At 41.4% G+C, this 14016-nt stretch overlaps 1 protein-coding gene across 4 annotated transcripts; it reads right to left on the reverse strand.

Moving 5' to 3' along the window:
- Window positions 1-1836: 1836 nt before the first annotated feature.
- adora2aa (adenosine A2a receptor a) lies at window positions 1837-11934 on the reverse strand. 4 transcript variants are annotated; one of them, XM_085293500.1, is made up of 4 exons: window positions 11598-11934; window positions 5641-5772; window positions 5089-5531; window positions 1837-3943 (listed from the first exon to the last, which is right to left on the reverse strand). In XM_085293500.1, exons 3-4 carry the CDS (start codon window positions 5412-5414, stop codon window positions 2935-2937), a joined length of 1335 nt encoding a protein of 444 aa, XP_085149626.1. In that variant the 5' UTR covers window positions 5415-5531; window positions 5641-5772; window positions 11598-11934; the 3' UTR covers window positions 1837-2934. The 4 variants fall into 4 exon arrangements, with proteins under 4 accessions (XP_085149626.1, XP_085149628.1, XP_085149627.1 ...); XM_085293502.1 differs by having other exon boundaries at window positions 1837-3489; window positions 3589-3943; window positions 5089-5772; XM_085293501.1 differs by lacking the exon at window positions 11598-11934 and adding an exon at window positions 10524-10579 and having other exon boundaries at window positions 5089-5772.
- Window positions 11935-14016: the final 2082 nt, after the last annotated feature.

Raw genomic sequence — 14016 nt, forward strand, 5'->3', positions numbered from 1 at the left:
CAACATTGCAGACATAGAGGACAGTTACAAGTACCTGGGGATCCCGCAGGCGAATGGGAACCATGAAGAGGCCGCTAGGAAAGCTGCAACCACCAAGTACCTGCAGAGGGTCAGGCAAGTCCTGAGGAGTCAGCTGAATGGTAAGAACAAGATCTGGGCTACCCCTGCTGGGGTAATAGGCTGGCCAAAGGAGGAGATAGAAGCCACTGACATCAAGAAAAGAAAGCTCCTTACCATGCATGGAGGGTTTCACCCCAAGTCCAGCACCCTGAGGCTGTACGCTAAGCGGAAGGAAGGGGGCCGGGGACTGGTGAGTGTCAGCACCACAGTCCAGGATGAGACAAGGAACATCCACGAATACATCACAAAGATGGCCCCAACTGACCGAGTGCTCAGTGAACACCTCGGGCAGCAGAAACCCAAGAAAGTGGAGGAAGGCGAGGAACCATCATGGAAGGACAGGCCCCTGCACGGTATGTACCACCGGCAGATAGAGGAGGTGGCTGATAACCAGAAATCCTACCAGTGGCTGGACAAAGCTGGACTGAAAGACAGCACAGAGGCACTAATCATGGCAGCACAAGAACAAGCTCTGAGCACAAGATCCATAGAGGCTGGGGTCTATCACACCAGGCAAGACCCCAGGTGCAGGATGTGTAAAGATGCTCCAGAGACAATCCAGCACATAACAGCAAGATGCTAGCAGGCAGGCATACATGGAACGCCATAACCAAGTGGCCGGCATAGTGTACCGCAGCGGTCCCCAACCCCCGGGCCTCGGACCAGTACCGGTCTGTGAGTCGTTTGGTACCGGGCCGCAAGAGTTGAGGCTCAGGTGTGAAATGTATGGTTTTCAGGGTTTTTATCGGTTTTCAGCGTTATTTTGTTATCGTTTTTATCGTTTCATTCCTGGGTCTTTTCACGTGTGTTATGAATAAATCTTCTTTTTTCGGTACCGGTACTAGTTTCATTTTGTTGTATTTATCCGCGACACCTTAAAGGCCGATCCGTGAAAATATTGTCGGGCATAAACCGGTCCATGGCGCAAAAAAGGTTGGGGACCGCTGGTGTACAGGAACATCTGTGCCGAGTATAACCTGGACGTCCGGGGTCAAAATGGGAGATGCCCCCAAGGGTGGTGGAGAATGACCGAGCTAAGATCCTGTGGGACTTCCAGATACAGACGGACAAAATGGTGGTGGCTAACCAACCGGACATAGTGGTGGTAGACAAACAGAAGAAGATGGCCGTAGTGATCGATGTAGCGGTTCCGAATGACAGCAACATCAGGAAGAAGGAACACGAGAAGCTGGAGAAATACCAAGGGCTCAGAGAAGAGCTCGAGAAGATGTGGAGGGTGAAGGTGACAGTGGTCCCCGTGGTAATCGGAGCACTAGGTGCGGCTAGGTGCGGTGACTCCCAAGCTAGGCCAGTGGCTCCAGCAGATCCCGGGAACAACATCGGAGATCTCTGTCCAGAAGAGCGCAGTCCTGGGAACAGCTAAGATACTGCGCAGGACCCTCAAGCTCCCAGGCCTCTGGTAGAGGACCCGATATATATATATATATATATATATATATATATATATATATATATATATATATATATATATATACATATATATATATATATATATATTTGTTTTTTTCATTGTTTTTTCATCCAATGTTAGCTGAGCTCGCCATATGAGTTATTTAGTGATATTTAATGTTAAGAAGTATTCTACTGACTTTATTTTGCAGTGTTGTGAAATTCAACTGTATTGCATTCAAAAATTGTCACTAGTTGTCTTTTGCATTGTCACTTTTTTTTTTTTTATTAATACTGGGCTTTTTTTTTTTACACAATCTAACAATCATTGTTGTAACCTTTTATGATGTATCTTTTAAAAATTATAGAACTTGATTCAATTTGATGGTAAGAACGACAAATAAAATTTTTTTGGCTTTTATCTCATTGTTTTGAGACATTGACATTCAATCATTGCCTCATAGTTCAGTGCAAAACAATGTCTTGAAAGTGCGTCTGTGGACCATCATTCAAAAGAACCACATCCAGAAAAGTATTTATTGTATGAAGATAAAGTTTCACGGCCGTAATGCAAAAAAAAAAAAAAGTTTTCTTATTTGAGATGAGGTGATCCAGCTGAGGAGATAAGATTTACAGCTCAAAAGATCTCCTGTGTCCTTTGCCCCACAGGAGGACACAGGACATCTTTTTTGGCTGTGAAATCTTTAACAAGGAATAGGCCTCAAGGGCTGTTCTGATAAAAACTGCAAAAATAAAGAAACGCCAAAAATGATGACAATTTAATCCACCATTTCTCCGAATGACCAGATCACGAGCCTGTCTGCTGAAAAGCCAGTGGGATGTCTGGAGGTGTTCCTGCAGCTCCTGAATAAAGACAGGGATATTGCAGCCATTGCAAAAATGTATACACAGCAAGCACACATTAAAAGTGTGAAAGGATTTATTTAAAGACAGCACTTGGTGCCAGTCTACTTGTGAGAACATAGAGAGCAGTAATGGACATCTGCAGATAATTTCCCATTTTTCATCAAACTGTGTCAATTGTATCATCTGAATTTGACTTAAATAAGCATACATTCATGGATGGTGTTGAAATTTCCACAGAACAACTTGTGAAGTGGCTGCACATTACAAACCACCCCCGGTCATGTGGGTTGATAAGACGTAGCCTTCCGGTAACAATAGCGGTGCCTTTTAGACTTATTCTGAGTTAAATTGACATGTCACTGTATTTAAATAGTAGAGACAGTTTTCAGTCCTGTTTCGTTTATCTCAGTGAGTGACATTCATTGTCTGTCAGCTGTTTACAGTACTCCCATTGGAAATTAGAGATTCATGGTGATCCTGAGCAGACATTCACAACTAACTGCGAGGAATTAGCAAATGATCCCTGCGGCGCATAGATCAGTGCACTTTATCTAGCTCGCTACAGCAGCTCTTCCTGTCCTGGGTGTTGAACAGCAGTGCAACCTGTGCTGGGGCGAGGTTCTGTCTGCAGTTTTCCTCCAGGATCTCTGGTTCAGAGCAGTCGTTCCCCGCCGGGAGCTGAGTCTGCCTGAGGGCTTGAAGTGGACACGTCCCCACTTTGGGGCAGTGGGCGATAACAACTGACAGAGGCGGGTGAGACACTGTTGCCAGACCACCCTCTAAAGGGGAGATGTGAGCAGGACAGCGGCAGGAGTTCTCACAGGTACTGCTGCTGTGCTCTGTGAAAAGGTCAAAGCTGAGGCCATTTGCTTTGAGCCTGATGGAGTCCGTGATGCTGTTGTGAGTAGAGTTCCGCTTACTCCCGCTGCTCTCAAACACCTCCCGCTTCCCCAGGATGTGCCGCCTAATAATCCTACGGAAGGTGTGCCGGAACTCTCGGATGCGGTAGGCGTAGATGAAGGGGTTGACCACAGAGTTGGCATGGGATAGGATAATGGCCACATACATAACCAAAGCAGGAGGACGATCACACTGAGGACAGAAGAGGGTGAAGCAGTTAATGATATGTAAAGGAAGCCAGCAGACCGCAAACAGGCCCACAATGATGGCCAGAGACTTGGCAGCCTGGACCTCTTTCTGCAGGACGGAGCGGGACTTTTCCCCATGAGACGCTTTTACTTCAATCAGCATGAGCTGGTGGCGAGCTGCCATGAAGATACACAGGTAGATGGCCAACATTAGCAGCAAGGGGATCAGCACACAAGCAAAAAAGTTGAAGTAGACCATGTACTCCATGTCGACAACATCCTCAAACAGGCACTTCATCATGCCCGGCTGGCAGGGGCTGCTTTTGGTTTCGTTGGTGCCGTTTCTTGACTCCCCACCATGCCAGCCCATCATGGGGGTCAAACCGATGATGATGGATAAAATCCAGCATATGGCAATGATGCCTCGAGCCCGCTGTCCTGTCACCAAGCTGTTGTACCTGGACAGGGAGACAATACACGTGTCAAGCTTCAATTGTCTTTCAGCTCCTGAGAACTCAGAGATAAAGGTTTGTTTCCCTCTGCCACAATGACCTCTATAAACCTCATAAGAAAGCTTCCGTCCCTTGTTTGAATTAATTATTACTGTATACGAAAGTACCCCGCTGATTTATCATTTGCTTATGCGATCGTTCCGGGGAAGCAACTCTCATACCGGAACTACAAGAGACAAGAATAAACAAACTGAGTCTTTCAGGACTCAGGACTCCTCAAAGGAAGGAGCCTATTTTTGGTTCGCCTGTAGCACAGTGTGGGAGAGCAGCTGAGACATTTGGCTTGTTTCTATCACATTCTTCAGATGTTAAAGTGCAAAGGTTAATACTGCAAAAACACCCCCCCCCCCCCCCCCCTCTTTAGGGATGTACAAACACAACGCAGAAGAGCCCTCACATACGTATGTTCAGCAGGAGGAGTGTGTTCGAGCCCTAAAGGGCGAGACGTCTGACCGGCGCAGCAGTGCGGTAACGATGAGGTCACAGCATCACTGTCTCTGTCAGGTCTGCAGATGCACCGTCGTTGGCAAATTTGCATGTTAAATCAACATCTCACTGGGTTTGGAGCTTTTTTGTTGTTATTTTTACATTACAATAATAAAAGTAAGTTTACAAAACAGGCTTACACAGTCTGTGTAAGCAATTAGAGCGATATTTGTTTGATTGCTCCGGGGGGAATTTGCCCTGTGGGAGACGCTGTTTCTGAACAGTCTTATTCAGCCATGGAATATCTGGTTCAAATGTCAAATGTTTTAACCGACAGAAATGAAATGAAACGTTGGGCGTCATCGTGAGAATTCTACTGCTTCTGATTAAAAACACACATTGGACTAAAGTAAGAATTAATTAAGAGTTAAAACGTTCCTATTTTGTTTTCCAAATCTGATCTTCGTTTCTTTCTGTGCTTGGACATGTTGAAAAAATGGTTTTTAAGTAGTAATCAGCTGTTTTACTAATGCTAATCAACTGTTTATTGGTGCCTTATTAACACACGTAATAATGCAGTTATAAAGGATTTCACTTATTCTATTAACTCATTAATTTTGCACCAATAAATGATAAATGATCCACTTTTCCTCATGGTTACTGACCTGAGTGGTATCTTGATTGCAATGTAGCGATCTATAGCGATGGCCAGCAGACTAAAGATGGAGCTCTGTGTGAGAACCAGCACAAAGCACGCAATAAACAGGCAGCCATAGAAGTTGGAGCAGAACCCGATGCTGATGACAATGGCAAAGGGAATGGCCAGGACGCCCACGGCGATGTCGGCCACAGCCAGCGACACCACGAAGAAGTTGGTGATGCTCTGGAGGTTACTGTTGAGGGCCACGGCCCAGCAGACCAACACATTTCCCAGCACTGAGAAGATGGCAATCAGCAGCTCCAGGGTGATGTAGAAAAATTTGTCCCGCATGATGAGGCAAACAGCGAAGAGGTCACTAATGCGGGGGGAGGAAATCTCACCTCAACGTCCATAGCTGCAGCCTAGCAGCTGCTGAACTCAGCCTTGTCACCTCCAGAGAAACAGCCACTAGATTCCACAAAACAGTGACTCCTTCACACCTGCTCAGCTTAAAATACTGAAAAAGAAAAATGAATCACATGGAGCTATCATCACTCCGCATGCAGGGTGCAGTCACCTCCATTCTGTCCTCATAAAAAAGCTCTTCTGCTGTCCTCTCCCCTCAGCTCCTTCCCCTCGGCGTCCTTTTCCCACGAGCTCCTTGAAAGGCTGAGATGATGCCAGCAACAGACATCACAGTGACATCGCTCTGTTGGAAATAAAAAAAAAAAGGTGCAAAAGTGAAAAAGAAGAAATGCTCCTACAGTAGAGGAAGTGAATATGGGACTTTGTATTAGGTATAAAGCGAGGCACCCTGTTTGCATTTGAAAGATCTACAAACACAATACAGGTTCCTTCTTATCAGTTATGAAGTACACTTATATGGGCGTTATAGGGTACACTTATATATAGTCACAATATTTCCAGAAGCATCAGCAGCTTTAATAAAACCACAGACACCTTTCATAAAGCCACATTACCCTGCAAAAAAAAAGAAGCAATGTCACTGTTCGGTTGTGTGAGACTTTTAGTTGCTGATGCCTCCTATAAACAGTCTTTCTGACCCTGCAAAAGGGCAGTGGGAGAGCAACTTGTGTAGCCTCCATCAGCACGAGCATGCACGGCTCCACGTTGTAGCAAACTGCTGTCAAAATGCAGTTTGAATCATTTATACTGTGCTAAAATCCGATGTTATACTACAATACTGCAACATAATTCAGATTTGCTCTGACAAGCACAGACTTGTGACAGTTTCTGATGTTTAAGTTCAGACACTCAATTTAGAAGTTTATATCCATTATGTTTTGTTTAGACTTTGATTGTCGTGGATTTGCGATGTGATTTCCAGCATTTGTGTAGCCAAGAACAGCAGACCTTGACTCCTGTGGTAGATAAAGATTTTCAACTAGTAAAAAAAACAGGGAAAAATAAGAAATGCGATCTTATCTTGTGATAATTCAAGAGAAATGGGCACTGAACTCAACGTGAACCTGTTTTATGGATTACTTCTGCAACAGTTGTGATCACATACAATAGAAAGTTCAGAGGTGTGACGCTGCATTGGCCTTAAGCCTGCTATCGTCTGAGGCACGTCCATGCAGCAGCTTATTTTGAAAATGTACATTAATATTACAGTAAAAATCACCTTTCACAGTTATAACAGTTAACTATGACCTTAACATAACTGTAGATGGTCAACTAAAAGGCTGGCTGTACTAAACTGCAAAGCCTCAATTCTACAAAGTATGTGAACATGTTAGTGTTGATTCCAGAAGCTGCGCTGTACACAGTGTAAATGCTACATGCTGGTAAATGTAGCTGTTAGATATTTACTGTTATTATTTGTTACAGCAGGTTCAGGACAAAAGGTTCTGCTACAGTGAAAATCCTGTGTGTCCAGTTTTATAATGCATGCTGTACAGTATTATACGACGGCTAAAATGCGATTCTCTCAGTTCTGTGAGCGCTAAAACTAAAACGAAACATTGTGACCACAGGAAGTGCGCGTTGAGAGATGAGTCACACTCAGAGTATCGTAGTGGGTTTTGTAGCTGCTGTCTTTCAGGCAATTCAAAACAGATAAGACCAAAGATAAGTAAATAAATGTATTACTTGTGCTTTTATTGAAAAGCACAAGTGTGTGAATGTGAGAGTGAATGAATAGTGGAATTGTACAGCGCTTTGAGGTTCTCGAAAAGCTCTATATAAATGCAATCCATTATTATTATTATTATTATTAATATTATACGTGATTATATGACTATATGTGTATAAATGATCAATTCTTTGTTAGCAATTTTTCCAAATATGATTAAAAAGTAATATTTCAATATTAGGTTTGTTTTTACCAACCCAGGCAGCTATCTTCATTGACATAATGGTTTCCCTAGCCCCTTACCCTAAACCTAACCAGAACCTAATTGTAACCCTGACCCTAAAGCCACATTTTGAGCCTCAAAAAGGCCTTCAAACTTGTGAGGACCGGTATGTGTGTTCTCACAAGTGACTGTTGGTTCTCACAAGTATAGTAGAATGCAGATTTTGGTCCTCACAAGGATAGCTAGACAGGAACACACACACACACAAACAAAAGAGGGAAAAAAACAGAAGAAAAGAAGAAGAAAAAGTTAAGCTTCGTACTTGAAAAGATTTCCCTATTTTGCAAAATATCATTAGGATGCAACAAAAGGTAAAATAATGATAAAACGGGAAGATGAACAGGGAACAGAAATAACCAACAAAGGAAAGGAACACATGTAATGTAATCTGATCTTGAAACTACCAATTCCTTATTTTGGAATTTGGAAATTTCTTTGAAAAACAAATATCGTTTTTGACCCCAGAAATGACTTCTAATGATCAAATAGGACTAAAGTCTTAATGCTGAGTACAATGTATTTGTAGATAGCAGATGGCTTTTTTGGTTCAAGTCACATTAAATGATGCAATACAGTGAATCAAAGGGCTTTTTGTGCCATAAAGGAATTTATTTTCAAAAGCTCTGTTTTTAAAGGTAAAATATTTTATACTCACAAAATCTCTCATTGACCTCATCTGAGGTGGGAATGATATGATCTGAATTTTGAGAAAAAAGACTTAAACAAATAACAAAAAGGTGGATAAAACCGAACTCCAATCAAAGAAAATTAAACCTTTTACAAGAAACAGACAAAATGATCCAAAAGAGAATAAGCGTGATGATGGAAAATGGTAAATTCATATTTAAAATCTTCTTTTCTATAAGTTTAAATGGGTGGAAACACATTAGTATGGAACTGTGTCTGCAAGCGTGTTGGTAAAGTGTTGCTTTTAATGCATTTAAACATGAGTTTAGAGCATGTTTTTCTCTTTTCCGTGACTTGCAGTTTTGGATAGAGTTAAGTTTTGCTGTCAACAGGATAAGGAAGCTGTCAAAAAAGAAGTACGCTTCATACGAGCAGTATTACAACTCTGCAGTACAAAAGCAGATAAGAGCAAACACCTTTGTAAACATTTTTGGGTGAAATATCGTAGCGAGAGGGAAAAAAAGAATTGTAGCACAATTCTTGGAAGTTTGATATGGCTTGTGGTCTATTCTCAGTCAGACTATAGTTTAGATGCCTTGATAGCTTTGAGCCGTCAGCACGCAGCTCACTGAGCTTACAAATAGAAGCTGTTTTTGTGCTGCTGAATTCCCTCTGAGGGGATGTTTGTGAAGGTTAGACTGAGTTTTCAAAGATACCAGCTGTGATGGAACACAAAGGTCTTTGCTCTCCCAGTCATGCTTTTCCCTCAGGGTTAGATGAGCCATTAATACTAAAATACTGCTATTCCACGTTTGCGTGTCATCAGGAGATATCCTTTTAATTCCAAAGGGCTTATAAATAAAGTTTTAACTGTTGCTGTTTTAAGAGATGTTGGTGTGCGACTAGAATTCCAGTGTTTTTTATGTATCAGTACTTCACAGTAATAATCCCAAAGGACAAGAAAGGAAATCATGAATTTCTTAAAACTGCACCAGTGATTCTCCCATGCTAGCCACACAGTAAGAAGCTGTCCTAAAATAAAATTATGAGACACATCAGAGAAGCTCCAGGGAGTAATAGTGAGACAGGGTTAGGGTGCAAGCTTTGGTTCACAGCAGCCACTTTGAGGGATGAAATCTGTACAAATATTGATATTTATTAGTATCTTTGTACTGAGAAAGATAAAGAAGAAGTCAGCCAATGCAGCACACCAATAATAAACCACAGCACATCACCACCCTTTACCACTGCACAAGAGAAAATTAAAACTTGAGCTTCCTGTCACCGCAGGCTCTCGCTATGCTGTCCATACAAAGTGCCAATACTGCTGCAAGCACAGTGAGTCGCCTCACTATCTCTGAGCATCTGTGTTGACTCTTTTGCACTAAAGCATCGTAGCATATTGAGAAGCAGGTAACAGTGATCAAAATTACAGTCTGATTAAATAATATAATGAAATCTGGGCTTAAACAGTAGATTTTATGGTGAGAGTGTGTCAAGAAATTAACAACTGGGCTAAAACAATTAGCCAAAAAAAATGGATTTTCAAGTCTGACCGATTTATTATGAAGGCAATGTCATTGTTAGCTATATGCCAATTTTTGGCTTCACAATTTGTAATGACTTAGAGCTCAAAATGTAAAAAGTAAAGACACAAAGGGAGAGACACCCTTCAAACAAAACGAGTGTTAGCTTAAACCATTAGCTTAGGCTCTAGATATAGTTAAAAATATACTGATAGCGAAGAGTAAGCTACTGGATAACAGGGATTTAAAGTAGCCTAAAACAGATGGATAAATGAGTGAAAATAGGGCATTGCAATTATGAATAAATACCTGTTAGCTGGAATTAGCAGGTAGCTGTAAACTGGATAATGGTATTGGATAAAAGTAGTAACTAAATATTTGGATATTACAGGTGAAATTGCTAAAGCTAACGACAAGAGTAGGTAGTGGTTGAAGCAGGTCATAGTTGTTAAATTAGACATAAGATAAGATAAGATAACCTTTATTAGGTTATCTTATAGTTATATACATAGTAGATAAATACTTAAATGTGTAGCTTAGAGTCGTGTAGCATAGAACTGGATAAATGAAAGCTAAAGATAAAAACTAATGGTTCAAAATTTTATGGATACGCAACTGCTGAAAAAAATGGAAACATTTCTAGATGAATGGTTAGAAAAAAGTTATGGATATTTTGTGGTAAGTGTTGAAAACAGGCCTACTGGTCTAAACAGTGACAGTTAACTGATGTCTACTTATAAAACCAGTCTTATTAAACAACACCCAGTTTATGATGAAACTAAACACACACTGAATATGTGTCCTACATCAAGTAACAGCCTGTAACAAATCACAAAAGACGAGTAAAGTAGAGTGGTCACTGCTGTGTGACACAGTCCACTTGACTCTGTCTTTGTGTCTGCACTTGACTCATGGCCACAGTTACTCACATGAAGACACCAGGGGCAGAAAGCAGCTGTGCACAGTGACCCCCCACCTGTTGTGGCAATCTCGCTAATAAATCAAGGAATCTCTGTATGTGTGTTCTTCACATGGAGACAAACGTTTATTCTTTCTGCCTCAGACCTGGTGGCTGTGCAGCTCAGGCCCTGACCAAGTGCACTGTCCGGTCGGGGTACTTTGAATGAGTGGTGTTCCCATTTCACAAGGTCTCTAGTTGCTAGGTAACATCTTTGACTTCACAGATGATGTCACACTGTTCTGTGACCACTGTCACCAGTTTATGTAACATAGTTTATGAATCAACATCCTCCACTCTAACATGTACATGCTACTACACCTTAGGGAGGAGACTTGTTAAAAACAAATTAATTTAAGCATATGTAACATTTGACACTTTAATAGAGGGACCACAGCGCCAGCAGTGCTGTTATCATTTCATATGTTGCATTTTAGAAGAATTATTCAGATTATGTGTCATAAAAACAATGATTGCAGGACAACAGGGGTACCTGATACTGTGATGGTAATGTTTTGCTCGTTTGTTTTTGCTTTTTATGTCTTTTCTTCTTCTTCTTTTGCACTTGAACATGATGTAATTGATTGTGAGGACAAGCAAAGCTGCATTATTTCTGTGCAACATAAACTAATTACGGCACTACAGCTGTTTTATTACTGAATCTCGAGTCTTCCGGTTGCAGAGGAAGCCCAGGTCGCAATACAGGTTTAAGAGATGAAGTATTTCATTTATTAGGTTAAGTGTTCAACAGGCCGTGTTATAATAAGCTCACCGGGGATTTTGTGGAATCACTATCAGCAGACTTTTTTTCTGCAAGCCTCTGAGAAAACCCACAGTATGCAAATACGCACTAGACATCAGTTTCCACAGAAACCTCACCTGTTTCTCATCTTGCCGTGGGCACTAAAGCAAAAATACGACTGTTACATGAAAATGTTCATTCACGTGTTCATAGTGTGAAAACTGAAAGCACTGCCAGTGAAAGTGAAGTCTGCGTTTAATTCATTTTTGCGCAAGATGCAGTCAGTCGGCGCGCACGGCTTACCTTTCTCTCCGCAGGCTTCCTTTCCTACAAATGGCAAAATTTTGATATCCAAAGGTACTTGATGAAACGAGGCGACAGAAAAAGTCGACTTAAAAATATTACGCAAATGACGGTTTTCACTTCCCACTGAGCGACCAACTTCTTCAATTCACGCCTTAAATTTTCCGTCCAGCTGCACTTCACTTTTTTTTCTTCTTTTTGTAAAGTTGACTTTAAAGCGCAGCTCAATAATAAAAACACACCATCGAGCTCTGATCGACGTGTCTCCACTGAAAGAAAGAAGACTCCTGCTTTTGTCACTTCACAAAGATGAGATCTGCTCTTTACTCTCGCTCTGCTCCGGTCAAGTGAGTGTCTCTCGCTCTCTCTCTCACACACACACCCTCCATAAAACAGGCTGGCTGTACCTCAGTTTCCTCTTCGGGGTCAGACAGCTAAAAGCATGCTGTGTATACGTGATGATGGTGATGATGTCACGCGTTAAACACGGTGTGTCTGCTGTGCAACTTGAGATGCTCTGAATCAGTTAAGCCGGTTATCTTTCTAACACAGAGGGACAATTATCCGGTTAGTGCTCGGTACCAGAGCTCTGTCGCGTTTTATTACCTGGATAATGTATGTTGAGTGGAAATGTAATGTTCTAGCCCCGGGCGAGGTTCAAACCCTGCGTGACATAAACAAAGGTGCAGATTTCAGGGGGATGTGCGCTCTTTTTAAATCCCGTCGTCCGGTATGAACCGTCACCACCCCTGACTCAACTCCGTCTCGCTTTCTCGCCTTTTCTTTAAAAGTCATTCTTTTAAAAGTAGTCTTGTCCAACAGTTCTTCAGGCTTCCCGAAAGTCTCCCAAAGGGTTTCTTTGGGATATTTGCTGATTTTTCACCAACTTTCAGTCTAGTCGTTGTACCTGACATTTTATTAGAGACATTTTGTGTCTGTGTGCGTATTATGCCCCTTCACACTGACCTGTGAATCATTCAATTAAAAATACAAAGGAAAAGAAAGAAAAGGCACCTAACTCAACTGATGGAGTGTTGTGTGTGTAGACACAACAATAAGCTTTATCTACACATAACAGACAACTTGGCAAAGAATCAATTTTAAAATGTCTTTCTGTATTGTGTTACCATCTTGTTACAAAAGCACAGCATTCGCTCCAATTTCTTCATCTTAACACCAAAGACAGTCTGACAGGCATAAAATAGTGTTTGTACAGCAAGATTCTCAAAAAGATGTTTGCTAAAAACTTGGCATATCTTGATGAGACAGAAGTGTCATCAGAAATGGTGTCAATAAAGGTTAGCTGTTAGGAAGCCATTCTTAATGAAGGGAAACAGAGAGGAAAGGACGAGGAAGTTACACAAGAACAAAAGTCAGTAAGTCAGTAAGGGGTCTTATGAGTGATGAATCCAATTCTGAAGTTCTTGGTTTGTCATCAGTATGTACAGAGAGGTTGAGTGAGAGGGACAGGGAGTGTCTACAGCCATCTGTAAAAACAGTAGAGGCTCAGTGGTGTTGGCGATCTTTCCAAAATTGATGGAATTATGAAGACAGAAAAGTACTGGGTCAGATTTTGAACCACCATGTAACATCTGGAAACCATCTGATTGCCAACAACACCATTCTTGAGCGTGAATATGATCACTGCCAAAGCAATAAAAGCACACCTGGATAGACATTACTGAAGCAGTGTGGGATCATCCTGACAGAGAATGGAACAAAAGGCAGAAGAGTTCTGAATCTCTCAGTCTTTTTTATTATTGTAGGGTCTTTACCTGACAGTATAAATGGCCTTAAGGCGACTGTCTTTGTCATTTGGCACTTTAAAAACAAAGCTGAATTGAATGTCCTTGAAGAAGCCTGAAGAATTGTTCCTGAACACTTCTTACAGGAATGACAAGAAAGCTGCCTAAGATTTTCCAGGCTTGTACCAAATATTGAAACTTGAAGTTTTGCAAAATCTGTTTTCCATACTGTATTTTCGAGCATGTTTGTACATGATTCAATACATTTTTGCACCCATTTTCCATTTTCCTTGCAAAATCTAAAAAAAAATTGTTTGATTTGAGACTTTTTCACAGTACTATAGTGTTGTGATCAGTCAGCTGGTACCATGTGTAAGCACGTCGATGACCATGGAAGAAAATGGGAGCTAAGGTTTAGTAGTAATTTGTTTTCCAATATAGAAGTGCTGTTTATCCAGTACTTCTGAGGTAATGTAGCCTGCTTCTTGTTTTCAGGCTACTTGGTAATAGATGAGATGTACTTGACTTCCTAAGACCATCAAAGGTATGTGATAAGATAACTGGAATGTTGGGAGGTTTTATACATGAGCAATTAACTAAACATCCAGCGGGTTACACAATGAAACACATAAATCAGTCTAATACAAAACGGATAACTGGATAAGTGTTTTACT

Source organism: Mchenga conophoros, linkage group LG12 (assembly GCF_057382185.1).
Source record: "Mchenga conophoros isolate Kocher_MC1m ecotype Shallow Benthic linkage group LG12, M_conophoros_male_GT1.1, whole genome shotgun sequence".
Lineage (NCBI taxonomy): Eukaryota > Metazoa > Chordata > Actinopteri > Cichliformes > Cichlidae > Mchenga > Mchenga conophoros.

Excerpts from the sequence above, each read along its gene's own strand:
- adora2aa (XM_085293500.1), bottom strand. The coding sequence starts at position 5,414 with ATGCGGGACAAATTTTTCTACATCACCCTGGAGCTGCTGATTGCCATC. Across the intron at positions 3,944-5,088 it reads GCAATCAAGATACCACTCAG|GTACAACAGCTTGGTGACAG; the intron begins GTCAGTAACCAT and ends CTCCCTGTCCAG.